The 20,385-nt window shown below is 45.5% G+C and overlaps 1 protein-coding gene and 1 long non-coding RNA gene across 2 annotated transcripts in view; one reads left to right on the top strand and one right to left on the bottom strand.

Moving 5' to 3' along the window:
• The window catches only part of IFNLR1 (interferon lambda receptor 1), a 79,539-nt gene extending 71,189 nt beyond the window's left edge, over window positions 1–8,350 (top strand). The window contains exon 7 of the mRNA XM_077296112.1: window positions 3,519–8,350. Coding sequence (XP_077152227.1) covers window positions 3,519–4,211 — 693 coding nt within the window. The 3' untranslated portion in view covers window positions 4,212–8,350. The remainder of the gene's footprint in view (window positions 1–3,518) is intronic.
• The window catches only part of LOC143816118 (uncharacterized), a 336,272-nt gene that overhangs the window by 73,102 nt on the left and 242,785 nt on the right, over window positions 1–20,385 (bottom strand). The window lies entirely within an intron of this gene.

Raw genomic sequence — 20,385 nt, 5'->3', positions numbered from 1 at the left:
GGATGAAACCCACACAAACATGGGGAGAACATACAAACTCCTTGCATATGTTGTCCTTCGTGGGATTTGAACCCAGGACCCCAGCACTGCAAAGCCACAGTGCTAGCCACCCTGCTGCCCTATCAAAAGTTTTGTTGCAAATAGTCAACAGGGTCACAAAAAACTTGTTGAGAAAAAAAGACAAACCTTAACCGTCAAAGATTTTAGCAGAAACGTGAAGCCACCAGGAACTCATTATTTTCCAGTGCAGTCATATTCCAGAACTGGAAACCTCCGTGGAATGCCCAGAAGTACAAGATGTTTAGTGCTCAGAGATGTGGCCAGCGTACGGGAGGCTAAAACCTGACCACCACTGAATAAAACACAGAAGTTGAAATGTCAAGACAGGGCCAATAAATATCTGCAGACAGATTTTTCAAAGGTTTTATGGACTGATGAGATGAGTGTGGCACTTGACAGACAAGATGGATGGACCTGTGCCTTGATTAGTAATGGGCACAGACTTCTAACTGGCTGGCGTCTGAGTCTAACTAAAAGTGCGTTACGGCTATGGTCTTCTATTTAAAAATTAGCTAGATGGATATTTTCAGGTTGATGATTAAATCAAAATAAGCTATCAAGACTACGGCCAGTTTTTAGAAGACCGCTTCTTCAAACAGTGGTACAGGAAAAAGTGCATTTTTTAAGCAGGACAATGGCCCATTCCAAGCATCGAAGTTCTTCACTTCTTGGCTAGTTATTTCTTTGCTCACTTTTGACTTTCAACTTCTGTGTTTTGTTCGGTGGTGGTCAGGTTTCTGCCATCCTTACCTTGGCCATGTCTCTGACCACTGAACACCTTGTACTTCTGAGCCCTCTAGGGAGGTTGCAGTTCTGGAATATGATACTGAGTCGCCCGCCAGGGCCGTGGGGTACCCGGTACGGGTCCGGTATTCACAGGGGGATGTCACTGTGACGACCCTGGGCACCCATGTAAAAGGGGTATTGATTACAGTTTGTGTTCATGACACCACCTGTGGTATTCGTTCAGTGAGGACTGACGCTGCTTTAAGGGGTCCTCTGGGGTGATGTTATGGCAGCTAGATGGTATAACTTCCCACAGGTGAAGTATATTCCCAGGGCTCCCGGTGTGTAGATGGAAGATGGTGAATGGCGCAGTAAAGAACGAGGACACAGATTTTCAGTCTCTTTACCTGGTTTACTGAAGACTTCAGGCAGCCACAGTCCAGGGCTCCAGATAACAGGACAGGCAGGGCCCAGCCGGCTTGGAAGCGAATTCAGAGTCCCCTTTACCAGGTGGAATTAAAAGCCTTCCTCATAGCGCGGTGGTGTTGTAGTCCCTTACTGCCTATGGCTTCTGATAAGGTCCTCACAGTTCTCTCTGTCCTCCATAAAGGTGGGACATAAACCTGTATGGCAGGTGACTCGAGCCTTTTTACAGGATCTCTATCATGACCCGGGCTCTATGTGTCACTGTCCCTCCTGGGTATTCGGGCGAACAGGTGACGTGTAATCCAGCTGTCCTGCTGGTTTCTGCTGTCAGTCTTTGACTCCCTCACAACCTTGGTGTTCCGGCTACTGGTAATCTGTGCCAGCCAGGGAGGTAGCTAATTCATTGCTCTGCTCCACTGGTATCACTCTCCTGTGCTTCGCTCTCCCACACGCTCACTACAATCTGTTCAGCTTTTGGTATTATCACTGTCCAGGAGCTGCAGCACTTTCTCGTGGCTGCACGGTTCCTCATACATTCTCCCTGCCTCAGACTGCTTCAGTCTGCTCTCCAGCACTATCTGACTAACTTTCCCTCCAAACCACAATATATCTCTATATAGGGGAGTCACCTAGAAATAGGATCACAAGCTCCCCCTTGTGGCCTGGAGTGTGAACATGTTGCATGTTTGTGTCACCTGGTGAGAGTTATCCTTCATCGCTTCCAAGCGTGACATCACTCTCCCCGTGAGGAAAGCAATGCCACAGTGACAACCAGGACCCTGGGGAGTCACAATACCACTGGAGGATAATAGGTTTCTAGTCACTTCATGTTTGTTCCTTCTCAGATAGCTAATGTGTATCTTTATTTATTTTAACATGTTTTTTTTTTACCCTGTTGACTGTTTTCAAGAAAACTTTTGATGGTTCAATGATCACAAACCAATATCAAGACATTTTAAGAATGCTACATCCCTCTGTAGGACTTTTTAACAATTTCTGACTTTTCAGAGACTGTTAAGTCTTTATTTTTTTTGGCCCAATTTGTCTGATGAAAACAAGCTGCCTAGTACTGCACACCTTGATAAATTGTGATGATATTCTTATTCTACAAATACACATCACCTGATCTGCTTAATCCAATAAGCATTCAAGTTTATACAGATTGAAGTTGGAAAACCTGAATACAAATGATCTTATCCAAATATCCACGGGCCTAATAATTCTGCGCACAGTGAAGGATACCTCCTCAATCATTGCAAAAATGAAAACACACCTTTATATTATACAAAGCACTACAAGCTATATAGAACAGTACTCAAATTAATGTAATCAAGAAAATTCCCTACAAAATCAAATCACAATTTTCTTTCTTTTCTAACACTGCTTTTTCTTATTGTTAGTAAATAAATAACACTTACTTTTTAAGTAAGAGTACGGTGACTGTATAAAGGAAGTTAAGTATAGAATTGTGTGGATAAAACTAATCGGTTTAATGTTCATTTAAATGTGGTTGCAAAAAGGAAAAAATAGTTCATAGCACACAACAATAAGCGGTTACAAAAGCGAAAGCAAAACATTCATTCGTTCTTGCATATGTCCTATGAGGCTTGAGGCTTGATGTGGTCCGTGGTAGAGATTCCAAAATAATCTCCAGGCCAGTTTAAATACCATTTCCTCCCATAGACTTATATTAGTCACTATTTTTGTTCTGTTTGTCTATTGCCTGTTGCCTCTTTTGGTGTCATGCTTCTGTCCTGGTAGCATCTACCATATTACAAGAACTCCACTGATGTGTGGAAGATGCATTTCAATTATTTGCATATTACCAAATTTTGACACACTTAAAACCTATGCCTATTTCATTTGAGTATTGTATCTGTTACCCCCAAATATGAAAAAAAATAAATGAAAATAAAATAAATTCAAATCTAACATTCTTAGGGTCTCAAGCAAATATTTTGATTTTTGAGAGTGATTGCTTTAGGCGGGGTCACATTTGCGAGTGTGATGCAAAAGAAACTCGCTTGAGTCTTTCGCATCAATACAGGGCACTCGGGACCGAAGCGTTCAGCTGCACAGAAATACATGTAGCCGCACACTCCAGTCCCGAGTCCCGGCGGCAGTGCCGGGTATTAATACGAGAGACTCGTGCGAATTTCTCGCAAGTGTGACCCCGGCCTAAAGCAATCACTCACTAAAACCAAATATTTGCTTGAGACCCTAAGAATGTTAGATTTGAATTTGTTTTTCATTAAAATATTATTATTTTACACTAATGAATTTGTTTTTTTTGGTTTTCTTTCAAGGATTTTTCAGATGGCAAATATGGGCAGAAAAATCCGTGTTTGCCAAAACAGTATGCAGAACGCTTTCATTTTCTTAAAATTGATGAAATAACAGAACAGGACACATCAACCAAATGTCTGATTCCTAATAAAGATGATGATGGAGTCAACATTTACCCGATCGCTGGCCAAGGCTACATGGAGCGACCCACTATGCAAAATTCGGGTTCAGACAGTAAGGAGTACTTCTCTTCTAAAGACTTGGCATCCAACTCCAGCAGTGATAAATCTTCATCTGGCTGTACCTGCCCAAATACATCAGGATCAGTTACAGACATGGCGTCTAAAGACATGAACGACCAAACCACAAAGATCCAAAGAACGGTCTCAGGAGATGGTCAAATGTTTTCCTCTACATCCATGTCGGTGAGCGAGCACATTGACAGTGTCTCCATACTGGACCATAATTCCTTGACAAATATTCCCTTGGAGACATTATGTATAGGGGGCAGTATTGATGATGATATGGACATCTCAGATGGAGAATCAAGTAACCACTGTTTCACAGACTCTGAAAATGGCTTGGATTCATTAAGTACAGACTTTAGTAACTATAAAATGTCTAATTTCAATCATCCTTCACAAGATGAAAAACTGCAAAAAGACTTCATTTCAGACTATACACAGAGGACATACACATCAAAAAGATGTTGAAGATGCCAAAACAATGCTATTTATTTATGGATATGGACTAATAATGCCACAAATTATATAAAGTGCGTGTAAGTAGTGTGTGTGACCATATTATAAAGCACATTCAATAAAAGCGAATTGTCCTTGTGAACTACAATGGCATTTTATATTGTCCACCCCATCAAAAAATTGCTGCTGCAAATTATCTTTAGTAAAACTCTTATGACTTTGTGCATACAGCTCCTATACATGCCTATGTACCCATATGGTAACAGGCTATAAACTGAGTAACCTTATGGCAACCCATTATCAATCCATATATTTACCCCTAGTAAAATAATACCACTTATACTCCCCTCTGGTTCCAGCTCCGTTCCAGTGGTATCGGCACTAGCTCTCCCCGGGGGATCGTGTGATATTGTTGCATCATGTGATCCCTGCGACAAAATCAGCTGCTGCTTCACTATCTCCTCCTGGATGAAGTATGGAAGGGAGTATGGCTAGCAGATCAGACTACACAAGGTTGTTTGTAGTCTGTTCCCATGGAGACATCCAGACCTACATAGTAGCTGTACACACACAAAACAATAATATATAACTTAAACTTTATATATCAAATAAATCAAAATTTAAAATAATTCAACTTTGAAAGTCTAAGTTCGCCTTTGTATCCATTATAACTCCTAATTACATGGAAATTATTAATATTATTGCTGTGCAATAAAGAATGCAGTATTGACGAAAATATAAATGGAGGTCTAGTGCTAAAAATGCTGTACAAAATCTTTTTAGCACACTACAAAACTGGTGTAATGCAATTTGAAAATGGGCAACTTCGCTTTGTGCAATAATTTTGTCTAAGTATGTTGTGTCTTTGGTGTTTTCACTTCAGTTTCGAGCAGCTCCACCAAAATGAGCAGAGCTTGGGACGAGCCAAGATGGAGCATGGCTATACCCGCCTATCAAGTTCTTCAAAAAACGATTTTGTACCCCAGTAATGTTACTCAAGTTGGGTTTTCCAAACTTCAGTCCTTTCAGCCCCCAAACAGATCATGGTTTCAGGATTTCCTTAGTATTACCCAGGTGGGAAAACCAATTGTGATTTCTGATGCCTTAATTTCATCGCGTGTGCACTACTAAGAAAATCCTGAAAACCTGATTTGTTGGGGGGGCCGTGAGGACTGTAGTTTAGGAAACGCTACTCCAGTCCTTGATTGGAGTAACATTTCTGGGAAGACGCTTGGAAGAAACATGCCACTGATAAGTGCCAAATTCATTAAGTAGCGTGCACCTAATAATGAAATCGGAGCATCTTATTGCTGCACGCCCCTCATTAAGACAGGTGTACAAAATGCCAGTCTTAATGAATCTGGCCTTAATGCTTGCCATTGGTAGTATTAGGCTTAACTGAATTCTGACAGTATAGGCTTCTCTATGTTCTCCCGTGTTTGTGTGGGTTTCCTCCCACGTGCCAAATGTATACTGATTGGGAATGTAAATTGTGAGCCCCATAGGAGACAGCAATGATAAATGTCTGTAAAGCGCTCTGGAAATTAATGGTATGAAATCTGCTTACCAGTATAATAGACGTCACATAGGTAAACCTGTCTGAAAATACAAAAAAAATCTTGTCCTTTGACTTACAATGTGTAGTTTCAGGCATGTGCTCTATTAGCTAATGGCAAACTGCCTTCAGATTTTCGATCTTGGCAGTCTCAGCAGTTGACCTAGATTTTTGTGCAAATTTTTTGTTTTACAAGTTCTTCTAGTATCACAAGTTTATTTATAGCTTACTTTCACTTAACGATTAAACTGCCTCTACATAGTTTAAGTAATCACTCCTGGATTACACTTTCTTTTTAAATCTGTTAGAATCAAACTCTTACCCAAACTTTTTATATGTTCACGTTAGTCCACAAAAAATAATGTTACTCACACCTTCAGTTATGCAATCTGTTACTCCCCTTTGGCATCATTATTTTAATTTATATGCAAATCTGGCAATTGCTTTGACACTCCCAGGGCACTTAAATGAGTTTTTCAATGAACAGAGTTAATTTTAGTTAAAGTTTTAATGAATAGGTCTTGGAATAATAATTTCCACAATTGGATGTGTTGAAAAATAAATGTTCCTGTGCTGAGAGAATCTTATAAATGTGCCCCTGACCTTACAGGAACATGGTCTGATCATACCACAGCTCCAGGGCAGGGGAGGAAGCAAAAGAGCATCTGATTGTAGAACTTATATTTATTACAAGATCTGTTTAATTAAAATGTATTTTGTTTGTGGCACAACCCCTTTAAGCCTAACCTCAGCCTCCCAGTCTGTTTTCCCCACCCTGCCCTACTGCTCTCTGACTGACAGCTTCTTTTCTGTATTATTAGCCAGTGAGCAGGCTGGCCTGGGAGGGCAGAGCAGTTGGTCATAGCTTGGTAATTGCTTTGACACTCCCAGAGCATTTAAGCCTCATTTGCATATGAATTAAGTGATTTTTCAGTCCAGAAACAGATTGCATTGGAAGAAGGCAAAGATTACATTTTATTTTAGAGAGCAACATGATTATATAAACATTTAGGGATAAAAAAAAAATGTTGACCATGTAAGACTCCCGAGTTGTCCTCTAACGTCAAGCTACAGCGAAATCAATATGCCCGCCATTACTTCTCCTATATTGTCTCACAGCCTGCTTTTACCAACTTCTAAAAGGCAGCAAAGGATGAATATTCTTATAACTAGGCATTAGCCATAATCTGCTGTGAATGGCCAGTAGTAGTAGGATTGATATGCCAAAGAGGGCATTTATGTGTGACTATACATAGGATCCCCCATTATTTATGGTGAAAGAGTATATTGGCCATGTCAAGTTAGTTTTATATACTGTGTTTTTTCCAGAAAGTTTATATACAAGCATGTTTGTAATGCCGTAATAAAAGAGAAATAATTTAATGAGGGCAGTTTAAAGGGAATCTGTCACCAGGTTTTTGTTATCATATCTGAGAGCAACATCGCGTAGAGAAAGAAACCCTGATTTCAATGAGGTATCACTTAGTTTACAGGATGCAGCAGTTGCCATGCAATCAGAGTTTTTAGATTTGGCATGTAGCAGAGCTCAGAAAAGTTAACCCTGCCCTCATCTGATTATCGGCTTACTATCAATATACAGATGCTAATCAGGTGAGTGGGCAGGGTTGAACAAGGAGGAATGCAGGAGCTAGTCAGGTAGTGATAATCTCCTGCTGATAAAATACTCATTGTATTTAAATTGAACACAGCCTAAACAAGTGACACATTACTGAAATCAGTGTCTCAGCCAATATCTCGTGCTGCCCTCAGATTACATAACAAAAACCTTCTGACAAATTCCTTTTAACCCCTTAACGACCAGGGGTATTTCAGTTTTTGAATTTCCGTTTTATGCTCCCCTTCTTCCCAGAACCATAACTTTTTTTTTTTTTTTTTTTTACGTCAATATGGCCATGTGAGGGCTTGTTTTTTACGGGACAAGTTGAACTTTTGAACGACAGCATTGATTTTAACATACCATGTACTGAAAAACGGGGAAAAAAATCAGTGTGGTGAAATTGCAAAAATAAGTGCAATATCCCTTATTGCATTTTATTGCAATATTGCTGTGACCAAAAAAAGTAATTCTGGCATTTTAAATTTTTATTTAGTTACTCCTTTTAGCGATTGGGTTAATTCTTTTTTTTTTTTTTATTGATTGGGCAATCTTGAACATGGCGATACGAAATGTGTATATTTGATTTTTTTTTATTTTGAATGAGGCGAAATGGAGGTGATTTGAACTTTTGTGTATTTATTTTTTAAATATTTTTAAAAACCTTTTTTTTACATTTTGCATGCTTCAATAGTCTCCATGGAAGAGTACTTTTGATCGTCTCTGCTATGAGCGTCGACCATGGGGCGGCGCTCATAGCAGTCTAGCAATAACAACCATAGAGGTCTTCTGCAGACCTCTGGTTGTCATGCTGACCAATCAATGACCCGCGATCATGTGACGGGATTACTGATGGGTGGGATTAGTGACGCGCTTCCTGTAAGCGTGAGTTAAAAGCCCCTGTCAGAGATTGACAGCGCCATTTAACTAGTTAACAGCCGCTGGTGGATTGCGATTCCACCCACGGCTGTTGCGGGCACATGTCAACTGAATAGATCAACGGTCATGTGTCCGGAAAAGTGCGGTCTCAGCACTGGAGCTCGCACCAAACAGGGGGGAGTCCGACATGTGTGTACTATTATGCCACATGTTGGATAGGGCTTAACCCCTAAGCGACCACCGATACGCCTTTTAACAGCAGTTAAGGGTACTTATTCCTCATTGAGAAATAAGGGTATACCGCCTAGCAGCATCCGAAAATCTCTGAGGTCTCGGCTACCGGGGGTAACTGAGACCACGGATATCATGATTCTGGTTGGTTTTTACCATCCCCAGTGTTGCGATCACCGCTTTTCACTGAATAATGGCAATCACAATAAAGTCCGATTTCCCATTTATTTCTCTCTCCTCTGATATGATCTAGCATACCAGAGTAGAGAGAAATGGGGTCCCCTAAGCCTGCCCGGTACCTCCGGCATCCCCCTGGCCCTCGGCGTCTTCCAGGAAGAAAATCTTGGCCGCCTGCCGAGATCTGTCTGTCGGGACCCGGCAACAAAAGATTTTCCCTATTGGCTCATTTTGATCACTGTGATAGACCCTATCACAGTGATCAAAATAAAAAATATAGTAAATCAAACTCCCCTTTATCACCCTCTTAATTAGGTAAAATAATAAAATCAATTTTTTCCGTTGGAGTTGGGGCTAGGGTTAGCGTTGGGGTTGGGGCTTGTGGGGTTGGGGCTTGTAGTGTTGGGGTTGGGGCTGTGTTAGGGTTGCAGTTAAAATTGGGGGGTTTCCACTGTTTAGGTACATCAGGGAGTCTCCAAATGTGACATGGCGCCTGCCATTGAGTCCAGCCAATTTTTAAACGGTGCTCCCTCCCTTCTGAGCCCTGCCATGCACCAAGACAGTGGCTTTCCCCCACATATGGGGTATCAGTGTATTCAGGAAAAATTGCACAACAAATTTTGTTGTCCATTTTGTCTTGTTACCCTTGTGAAAATAAAAAAAGGTTTGGGTCTAAATAAAAATTTTTGCTAAAAAAGTAAAATGTTCATTTTTTCCTTCCACATTGCTTTAGTTCTCGTGAAGCACCTGAAGGGTTAATAACTTCTTGAATGTGGTTTTGATCACCTTGAGTGGTGTAGTTTTTAGAATGGTGTCACTTTTGGGTAGTTTGTCATATTGGCCCCCCCAAACTCGCTTCAAATGTGAGGTGGTCCCTAAAAAAAATGGTTTTGCAAATTTTGTTAGAAAAATTAGAAAACGCTGGTCAACTTTTAACCCTCATAATGTCGTAACAAAAGAAATTGCTTCAAAAGGTGTGCTGATGTAAAGTAGACATGCGGGAAATGTTATTTATTAACTATTTTGTGCAATATGACTCTGATTTAAAGGCACAAAAATTTAAAGTTTGAAAACTTACGTTTATTTATGAAAAAAAACAGAAGTCATATCGAAGAAATATTACCACTGACATGAAGTACAATATGACACGAAAAAACAGTTTCAGAATCATTGGGATCCATTGAAACGTTCCCGAGATATGACCTCATATAAAGTGACAGTGGTCAGAATTGTAAACATTGGCTTGGTCATTAAGGGGTTAATGTGGCACATTGATGTCATGGTTTCCCCTTGTATATATCAGAAACTTTTTGTGCAAAGAAAGTCCCCTACAATTTGTGATAAATTAATTTTCATAAAAAGCCATCACTTTCATAGTGAATGACAAATTATAGAGTAAGGGCACCCAGTAGAAGGTTCTATTATATTTGTTTTTACTTTATGCATCTTTTTGAATACATAATTACATTGAAAGTAAAATAATGCTTATGCTGATGCGTAACCAGCAAAGCGTGATTGGCATATTTACCAAATACCACATGAGCAAAAAAAAAGGTTCGGTTAGATCATATAAAGCACATGTAGGTTTCACCTGTATTTCCTTTCCCTTTCTGACTCTGGGCCGGTGGCAGACTAAGTGGTATGCATAGTCCACATCCAGCCGCCTCTCTTGCACTTTGGTTTTCCTCAGGAACTGGTCTACTGTGCAACCCATGAAAAAACAATCAAAATCTCACACTCATTCTTACCAGCTCAAAGACTTGCTTCTTGCAAACCGTATGTATGTCTACATCTCCTCTACCTGGGCTTGTTGAATACCATTTAAACCCCTTTCCGACATGTGGCGTAATAGTTTTCACATGTCGGACTCCTCCTGTTTGGTGCAGGCTCCGGCACTGAGCCCACACCTTTCCGGGCACATGACAGCTTTATTTGACAGACTTGGCACCTGTTCACACTGCCAAAAGTGGTTTCAAAACAACAGTATCACTGTGCTTGATTGGCCAGCAAACTTGCCTGACCAACAGGAGCTCCGGGGGAAGACCATCAGAAACACAGGTGCATCTCACAAAATTAGAATATCATCAAAAAGTTAATTTATACACACAAAAAGTGAAACTCGTATATTAGATAGTCACTACAAACAGAGTGATCTATTTCAAGTGTTTATTTCTGTTAATATTGATATTTATGGATGCTTCACACTAGACCTTGTAAATTAACCCCTTCACCCCGAAGCCTATTTTCAACTTCCTGGCCAGGCCATTTTTTTCAATTCTGACCACTGTCACTTTATGAGGTCATAACTCTGAAACGCTTCAACGGATCCTGGTGATTCTGAGATTTTCTCGTGATATATTGTACTTTATGATAGTGGTAAAATTTCTTCGATTTAACTTGCGTTTATTTGTAAAAAAAAAAAATGGAAATTTGGCAAAAATTTTTGAAATTTTAATTTTTATGCCCTTAAATCCGAGAGATGTGTCACAAAAATTAGTTCATAAATAACATTTCCCACATGTGTATTATACATCAGCACAATTTTGGAACCAAAATATTTTTTGATCAGGAAGTTAAGGGTTAAAAGATGACCTGCGATTTTTAATTTTTTCAATAAAATTTAGAAAACCATTTTTATTTAGGGACCACCTCACACTTGAAGCTTTGAGGGGTCTATATAGCAGAAAATACCCAAAATGGACACCATTCCAAAAATTGCACCCCTCAAGGTACTCAAAACCACATTCAAGAAGTTTATTAACCCTTCGAGGGCTTCACAGGAGCTGAAGCAATGTGGAAGGAAAAAATGAACATTTAACTTTTTAGTCACAAAAATGATCATTCGGCAACAATTTGTTTATATTCACAAAGGTAAAAAAAGAATATGATCCACTTAAGTTGGTGAGCAATTTATCCTGAATACGCCAATACCCCATATGTGGGGGAAAACCACTGTTTGGGCGCACAGCAGGGCTCGGAAGGGAAGGAGCGCCTTTTGACTTTTTGAACGCAAAATTGGCTGGAATTGAGAGTGGACGCCATGTTGCGTTTGAAGAGCCCCCGATGTGCCTAAACTTTGGAAAACCCCCACAAGTGACCCCATTTTGGAAACTAGACCCTTTAACGAACTTATGTAGCTGTGTGGTGAGCACTTTGAACCCCCAGGTGCTTCACAGAAGTTTATAACGTAGAGCCGTGAAAAAAAAATCACATTTTTTTCACAAAAATGATCTTTTAGCCCCAATTTTTTTATTTTCACAAAGGTAACGGGAAAAAATAAACCAATAAAGTTGTTGCATATTTTCTCCTGAATATGCCGATACCCCATATGTGGGGAAAAACCACTGTTTCTACACATGGCAGGGCTCAGAATGGAAGGAGTGCCGTTTTGGATTGCAGACTTTGATAGAATGGTCTGTGGACATCATGCTGCATTTGCAGAGCCCCTGATGTGCCTTAACAGTGGAAATTCTCCACAATTGACCCCATTTTGGAAACTACACCTCTGAAGGAATTTATCTAGAGGCATAGTTTTATAGTAATAACTATAATGCTTTTGGTTTTAGTGTATGAATTTATAATGTGGCGGTATGTGTAAGATGTGCTCGGTACATCAGATTATAGATGTGTTGTGTCAAAAAGGTATAAACCAATTTTATTAATTTGTGGACGTGTGGTACGCTTTGAAACAATCCTTAATGCAAAGGCCAGGTTTCTCAGATTTCCCAATGGTAAGTCGTGTCCTTTCGGATTCCCCTCTTGGAGCATACTCTGCACCGTTTTTGTGATTGGCCTGTCCTCGCTCCTTGGTGAACCTGTCCTGGGAAATGTTGACCTGGGACAATACGGGCACTATCAGATTCAGAAGTACTGGGGCCCTCACCTCCCTGAGTGCCAAATATTAGGGCCTTGATGACTTCCTCCTGAAACTGAAGGAAGGTCCCCGTATTGCCTGCAGATCGGGACTGCACAAAAGCATTGTACAGTGCCATCTGTACAATGTGTACGGCCAATTTTTTGTACGATTTTTTGGCTTTTCGCATGGCACTGTATGGTTGGAGGACCTGATCTGAAAGATCCACACCCCCCATGTACCGATTGTAATCCAAAATACAATCTGGCTTTCGGACTTGTGCTGTGGTCCCACGAACAGTGACAAGGGAGTTTTTGTCACGGTGTATGGTGGTCAGGATAATGACATCCCTTTTGTCCTTATACTTGACCACCAGCATGTTGTTGCTGCATTGGGCTCTGCTTTCCCCTTTTCTCAGCATTTGCCCAATTAGCGGCTTAGGGAGGCCTCGCTGAATTTTTTCGCACGGTGCCATAAGCAGCTATACCTCTGGCAGAGAGGGCCTTGAAGAGTGGGATGCTGGTGTAAAAGGTATCAATGTATAGGTGATAACTAGTGTTGAGCGATACTTTCCGATATCGGAAAGTATCGGTATCGGAAAGTATCGGCCGATACCGTCAAAATATCGGATCTAATCCGATACCGATACCCGATCCCAATGCAAGTCAATGGGACGAAAATATCGGAATTAAAATAAACCCTTTATAAACTTGTAGGTTCATTCTACATGAAGGAAAACAACTAAGAATAATGTAGGATGTATTGAGGGACGTGGCGGAGACATTAAAGGCACAGAGGTTTAGCCCAATGTAATAGAATAGCAGGATTTTTTTTTTTTTTATGACGTTCGGCGGTAGAAAGATTTTGACTATGTTAATTTTTTTTTTATTTTGTCAGATATTGATGTTTCACTACTTCCACGCCCTTCACCTTCTTTTTTACTTCTCCCACACTTTCTTCTTCATTATCCTCATCATCAGCTTCTTTGACATCAACTTCTTCACCTTATTCATCTTCTTCTTCATCTTCTACCTATTATTTTTTTGGTTACATTGTTCATATTCTTTTTATTTTACTATTATCTTCATCATATTCTACTTCTTCATCATATTCTTATTTGTGGCAGGCATTCCCGTAGTTGTTATCTATAAAAGTTTGAAGATTACACCTTCCGTTCTGCCTGTCACAAAAGAGTTACATTTGTCCGCGTTCAGTTTGGCCTGCAGCATCAGGCTTTATCCAGGGGCACCACGAGGAGGAACGGACTCACCCCCATACACTGCTTAGTCTTCTTCTGCTTATAATTTAGATAATATTTTTTGCTCTGATATTTAGTGTTATGCTTAATGTTCTTCTGCTCTTTGTTCTGCAGCCTCTTGTTCTTCTGCTTCTCGGTCTTCCAGGTCGTCGTCGTCTCCAGGGTCGTCGTCTCCGGGGTCGTCGTCATCGGGGTGGTCTTCAGGGTCGTCGTCTCCGGGGTCGTCGTCATCGGGGTGGTCTTCAGGGTCATCGTCTCCAGGGTCGTCGTCATCACGGTGGTTGTCGTCTCTGGTGTCGTCGTCATCTTAGGGGTGGTCTTCTGGGTCATCGTGTTTAGTCTCTTGAACTTGGAAATGTAGCAGAAGGTACAAGAAGGCTGAGAAAATGCCGAGAACCAGCTGATGGAACTGGAACTCGGATGGCTACCCGAAGGTCCAAGAGCCAATGGAACTACCGAGGACCAGCTGACGTTACTGGAACCCGGTTACTAAGCAGGAGGTACCCGTGCCTGAAAGCACTACCAAGGACCACCTGACGTTGGTGGAACTCGGATACCCAGAGGGAGGCACCTAAGCCAAAGGCTCTGCCCGGAACCAGTTGACGGTACTGGAACCAGGATGGGGAGCAGAAGGTACAAGAGCAAAAGACACTGCCGAGAACCAGCTGACAGTGCTGGAACCCGGATGGGTAGCCGAAGGTCCAAGAGCCAATGGAACTACCGAAGACCAGCTGACGTTACTGGAACCCGGTTACTAAGCAGGAGGTACCCATGCCTGAAAGCACTACCAAGGACCACCTGACGTTGGTGGAACTCGGATACCCAGAGGGAGGCACCTAAGCCAAAGGCTCTGCCCGGAACCAGCTGACGGTACTGGAACCAGGATGGGGAGCAGAAGGTACAAGAGCAAGTGTCTGCGTGGCTTTTGCAGGACACGATGCCGGCTGCACAGCAGGGGAACAGCTGGCGGTGCTGAACCCCACTGACACATTGGCTGGTGTTTTTCTCTGTGCAGCTAGCAGTACCGGGCCCCAACTGGCGGTGTTAGAGCCCGGGGTCAGCAGGAGGAGGAGATGGAGCAGAGTGTAGGCCGAAGCCTGCACTGGCGGCAGCTTTGGGTCTGTTGTGCCTGCGTGGCTGTTGCAGGACACGTTGCCGGCTGCACAGCAGGGGAACAGCTGGCGGTGCTGAACCCCACTGACACATTGGCTGGTGTTTTTCTCTGTGCAGCTAGCAGTACCGGGCCCCAACTGGCGGTGTTGGAGCCCGGGCTCTGCAGGGGGAGCAGAGTGTAGGCCGAAGCCTAATTGAACCAATTTCAAAGGTAACCTTTAACCCCCCCTCAGGGGTTACAAAGTAGAAGAGCCACAGCTTATGCAGCAGTAGTGCTGCACAAGTCAAAGGTTGCTCTTTTAATTTTGCTCCTTGCACACGCTGAAAGGAACACGTATAACATTTAGGCCCTTACACAGTCAAACTGATTTTGAGGCGTGAGTTCCCTTCATAAAGAGACGCAGTACAGCTGGCAAAAATGCCACCTTGGTGCTTTGCGCGGCCTCCTGAGCATCGTTATTTGTTGCACAGGAGTCTGCGCTTTTGTGTTATCCCTTGGCCTTGGGCTGTTAGCGCTGACCATCCTCTGACATCATGTTATGTCGGCTGTTGCGGTTTGCGATGACCATGCATCCCAGCCCCCCAGTGTGTTTACATTGTTAAAACACTGCGGGGCTGGGATTCATGGCCTGGCGCAGTACATATGTTCGCCTCTCACACTCGGGTCCTTACACCCGCTTCAGACTGTGCGGCGTCAGCTGATCCCTTATCGCATGCCGCGGCCATGAAGCCGCACAGTCTGAGGAAGGCGGAAGGAGATGAGGGACAGGCGAAGAAATGCACCGTTCATGCCCATCAATCACACCCTCGCAGTCCAAATAAATAAGACACCGAGGGGCGTTGTGTGGGGCAAGGCGGCCGCAGAGGCGCAGGCAGCCAAACAATGATATCAGAAGACGGGCAGCGCTACCAAGGAGCTTGTTGCGTGTCAATACAAAGGAAAATCACACCTGAGGGACGTTTTAATGGTCGCAGAGGACTCATTTTTAGACGTGTTCACTTCAACATGGGCAAGGAGATTAAGTTTCTGAGCCACCTTGCACACATGCAGCATTACTGTCGTACAAGGTGGCTGTAAAACGTAAAAACGCCTGGGGGAGGGGGGACAGGTTTCCTTCAATTTCAGTTCTTGTGTCTGCGTGGCTGTTGCAGGACACGTTGCCGGCTACACAGCAGGGGAACAGCTGGCGGTGCTGAACCCCACTGACACATTGGCTGGTGTTTGGCTCTGTGCAGCTAGCACATCTGGGCCCCAACTGGCGGTGTTAGAGCCCAGGGTCAGCAGGAGGAGGAGAGGGAGCAGAGTGTAGGCCGAAGCCTGCACTGGAGCAAGTTGAAAGGGAAACTTTAACCCCCCCCCCCCCCCCAGGTGTTTGTAGCTGAAAGAGCCATCGTGTACAGCACTAATGCTGGAAAAGGTAAACTTAGCTCTTTTAATTATGGTCCTTGCACATGCTGAACCTAACACTTATAAAAAGTGTCCCCTCCTACCGTGATACCGTCCGGTAGGTGGAACTTTCCTTTGTGATGTGACGCAGCACAGCCGTCATTCTTACCCCCTTGGCGCCGTGCGCCGCCTCCTCAGCGTTGTTTGAATCAGTCCCGGAGCCTGCGCTGTTAGGTTAGCCCTTGGCCATGCACACATTTTGCGCTGCCCGTCTTCTGACATCATTTGGTGTCAGGCTGGCTGCGCCTGTGCGGCCGCGCTGGCCGAGAGCCCGCCTCGTACTGTCTTCTGATTTAATCCCACTGGGGGCCTGAGATCCATGGACATGCGCAGTGCATATCTGAACCTCCACCTCTCACTCATCTCCCTACGGCTTCTTCTGACTGTGCGGTGTCACGGCCGTGGCATGCTATTAGGGACCAGCTGACACCGCACAGTTTGAAGAAGCCGTAGGGAGATGAGTGAGAGGTGGAGGTTCAGATATGCACTGCGCATGTCCATAGATCTCAGGCCCCCAGTGGGATTAAATCAGAAGACAGTACAAGGCGGGCTCTCGGCCAGCGCGGCCGCACAGGCGCAGCCAGCCTGACACCAAATGATGTCAGAAGACGGGCAGCGCAAAATGTGTGCATGGCCAAGGGCTAACCTAACAGCGCAGGCTCCGGGACTGATTCAAACAACGCTGAGGAGGCGGCGCACGGCGCCAAGGGGGTAAGAATGACGGCTGTGCTACGTCACATCACAAAGGAAAATTCCACCAACCGGACGGTATCACGGTAGGAGGGGACACTTTTCATAAGTGTTAGGATCAGCATGTGCAAGGAGCACCACGAAAAGAGGCACTTTTTCCCTATGCATCATTACTGCTGCACAAGGTGGCTCCTTCAGTAACAAACGCCTGGGGGGGGGGGAGACAGGTTCCCTTAAATTTAACTTGTTGTGCCTGTGTGGCGGTTGCAGTACACGTTGCCGGCTGCACAGCAGGGGAACAGCTGGCGGTGCTGAACCCCACTAACACATTGGCGAGGTGTTTGGCTCTGTGCGGACAGCACTTCTGGATGGCAACTAGCGGTGTTGGAGCCCAGGGACAGGTGGAGGAGGTAGGAGGAGGTAGGAGGGATTGCCACACACACAGCTGGGGAACAGCTGACGTTACTGAACCCCAATAACAGAGGAGGGACTGTTGACTGTGCGCACAGCACTACCAGGCAACAACTAGCGGTGTTGGAGCCCAGGGACAGGAGGGGGAGGTGGAGGTAGGAGGAGGTAGGAGGGATTGCCACACACACAGCTGGGGAACAGCTGACGTTTCTGAACCCCAATAACAGAGGAGGGACTGTTGACTGTGCGCACAGCACTACCAGGCAACAACTAGCGGTGTTGGAGCCCAGGGACAGGTGGAGGAGGAGGAGGTAGGAGGAGGTAGGAGGGATTGCCACACACACAGCAGGGGAACAGCTGACGTTACTGAACCCCAATAACAGAGGAGCGACTGTTGGGACTGTGCGGACAGCACTTCTGGACGGCAACTAGCGGTGTTGGAGCCCAGGGACAGGTGGAGGTGGAGGAGGTAGGAGGGATTGCCACACACACAGCTGGGGAACAGCTGACGTTACTGAACCCCAATAACAGAGGAGCGACTGTTGGGACTGTGCGGACAGCACTTCTGGACGGCAAGTAGCGGTGTTGGAGCCCAGGGACAGGTGGAGGAGGAGGAGGTGGAGGAGGTAGGAGGGATTGCCACACACACAGCTGGGGAACAGCTGACGTTACTGAACCCCAATAACAGAGGAGCGACTGTTGGGACTGTGCGGACAGCACTTCTGGACGGCAACTAGCGGTGTTGGAGCCCAGGGACAGGTGGAGGAGGAGGAGGTGGAGGAGGTAGGAGGGATTGCCACACACACAGCAGGGGAACAGCTGACGTTACTGAACCCCAATAACAGAGGAGGGACTGTTGACTGTGCGCACAGCACAACCAGGCAACAACTAGCGGTGTTGGAGCCCAGGGACAGGTGGAGGAGGAGGAGGTAGGAGGAGGTAGGAGGGATTGCCACACACACAGCAGGGGAACAGCTGACGTTACTGAACCCCAATAACAGAGGAGGGACTGTTGGGACTGTGCGTACAGCACTACCAGGCAACAACTAGCGGTGTTGGAGCCCAGGGACAGGTGGAGGAGGAGGTAGGAGGAGGTAGGAGGGATTGCCACACACACAGCTGGTGAACAGCTGACGTTACTGAACCCCAATAACAGAGGAGCGACTGTTGGGACTGTGCGGACAGCACTTCTGGACGGCAACTAGCGGTGTTGGAGCCCAGGGACAGGTGGAGGAGGAGGAGGTGGAGGAGGTAGGAGGGATTGCCACACACACAGCTGGGGAACAGCTGACGTTACTGAACCCCAATAACAGAGGAGCGACTGTTGGGACTGTGCGGACAGCACTTCTGGACGGCAACTAGCGGTGTTGGAGCCCAGGGACAGGTGGAGGAGGAGGAGGTGGAGGAGGTAGGAGGGATTGCCACACACACAGCAGGGGAACAGCTGACGTTACTGAACCCCAATAACAGAGGAGGGACTGTTGACTGTGCGCACAGCACTACCAGGCAACAACTAGCGGTGTTGGAGCCCAGGGACAGGTGGAGGAGGAGGAGGTAGGAGGGATTGCCACACACACAGCAGGGGAACAGCTGACGTTACTGAACCCCAATAACAGAGGAGGGACTGTTGGGACTGTGCGTACAGCACTACCAGGCAACAACTAGCGGTGTTGGAGCCCAGGGACAGGTGGAGTAGGAGGAGGTAGGAGGGATTGCCACACACACAGCTGGGGAACAGCTGACGTTACTGAACCCCAATAACAGAGGAGGGACTGTTGACTGTGCGCACAGTACTACCAGGCAATAACTAGCGGTGTTGGAGCCCAGGGACAGGAGGGGGAGGTAGATGTGGAGGAGATAGGAGGGATTGCCACACACACAGCAGGGGAACAGCTGACGTTACTGAACCCCAATAACAGAGGAGCGACTGTTGGGACTGTGCGGACAGCACTTCTGGACGGCAACTAGCGGTGTTGGAGCCCAGGGACAGGTGGAGGAGGTAGGAGGGATTGCCACACACACAGCTGGGGAACAGCTGACGTTTCTGAACCCCAATAACAGAGGAGGGACTGTTGACTGTGCGCACAGCACTACCAGGCAACAACTAGCAGTGTTGGAGCCCAGGGACAGGTGGAGGAGGAGGAGGTAGGAGGAGGTAGGAGGGATTGCCACACACACAGCAGGGGAACAGCTGACGTTACTGAACCCCAATAACAGAGGAGCGACTGTTGGGACTGTGCGGACAGCACTTCTGGACGGCAACTAGCGGTGTTGGAGCCCAGGGACAGGTGGAGGTGGAGGAGGTAGGAGGGATTGCCACACACACAGCTGGGGAACAGCTGACGTTACTGAACCCCAATAACAGAGGAGCGACTGTTGGGACTGTGCGGACAGCACTTCTGGACGGCAACTAGCGGTGTTGGAGCCCAGGGACAGGTGGAGGAGGAGGAGGTGGAGGAGGTAGGAGGGATTGCCACACACACAGCTGGGGAACAGCTGACGTTACTGAACCCCAATAACAGAGGAGCGACTGTTGGGACTGTGCGGACAGCACTTCTGGACGGCAACTAGCGGTGTTGGAGCCCAGGGACAGGTGGAGGAGGAGGAGGTGGAGGAGGTAGGAGGGATTGCCACACACACAGCAGGGGAACAGCTGACGTTACTGAACCCCAATAACAGAGGAGGGACTGTTGACTGTGCGCACAGCACAACCAGGCAACAACTAGCAGTGTTGGAGCCCAGGGACAGGTGGAGGAGGAGGAGGTAGGAGGAGGTAGGAGGGATTGCCACACACACAGCAGGGGAACAGCTGACGTTACTGAACCCCAATAACAGAGGAGGGACTGTTGGGACTGTGCGTACAGCACTACCAGGCAACAACTAGCGGTGTTGGAGCCCAGGGACAGGTGGAGGAGGAGGAGGTAGGAGGAGGTAGGAGGGATTGCCACACACACAGC

Source organism: Ranitomeya variabilis, chromosome 3 (genome assembly GCF_051348905.1).
Source record: "Ranitomeya variabilis isolate aRanVar5 chromosome 3, aRanVar5.hap1, whole genome shotgun sequence".
Lineage (NCBI taxonomy): Eukaryota > Metazoa > Chordata > Amphibia > Anura > Dendrobatidae > Ranitomeya > Ranitomeya variabilis.
This window is presented reverse-complemented; position numbering and strand designations above follow the sequence as displayed.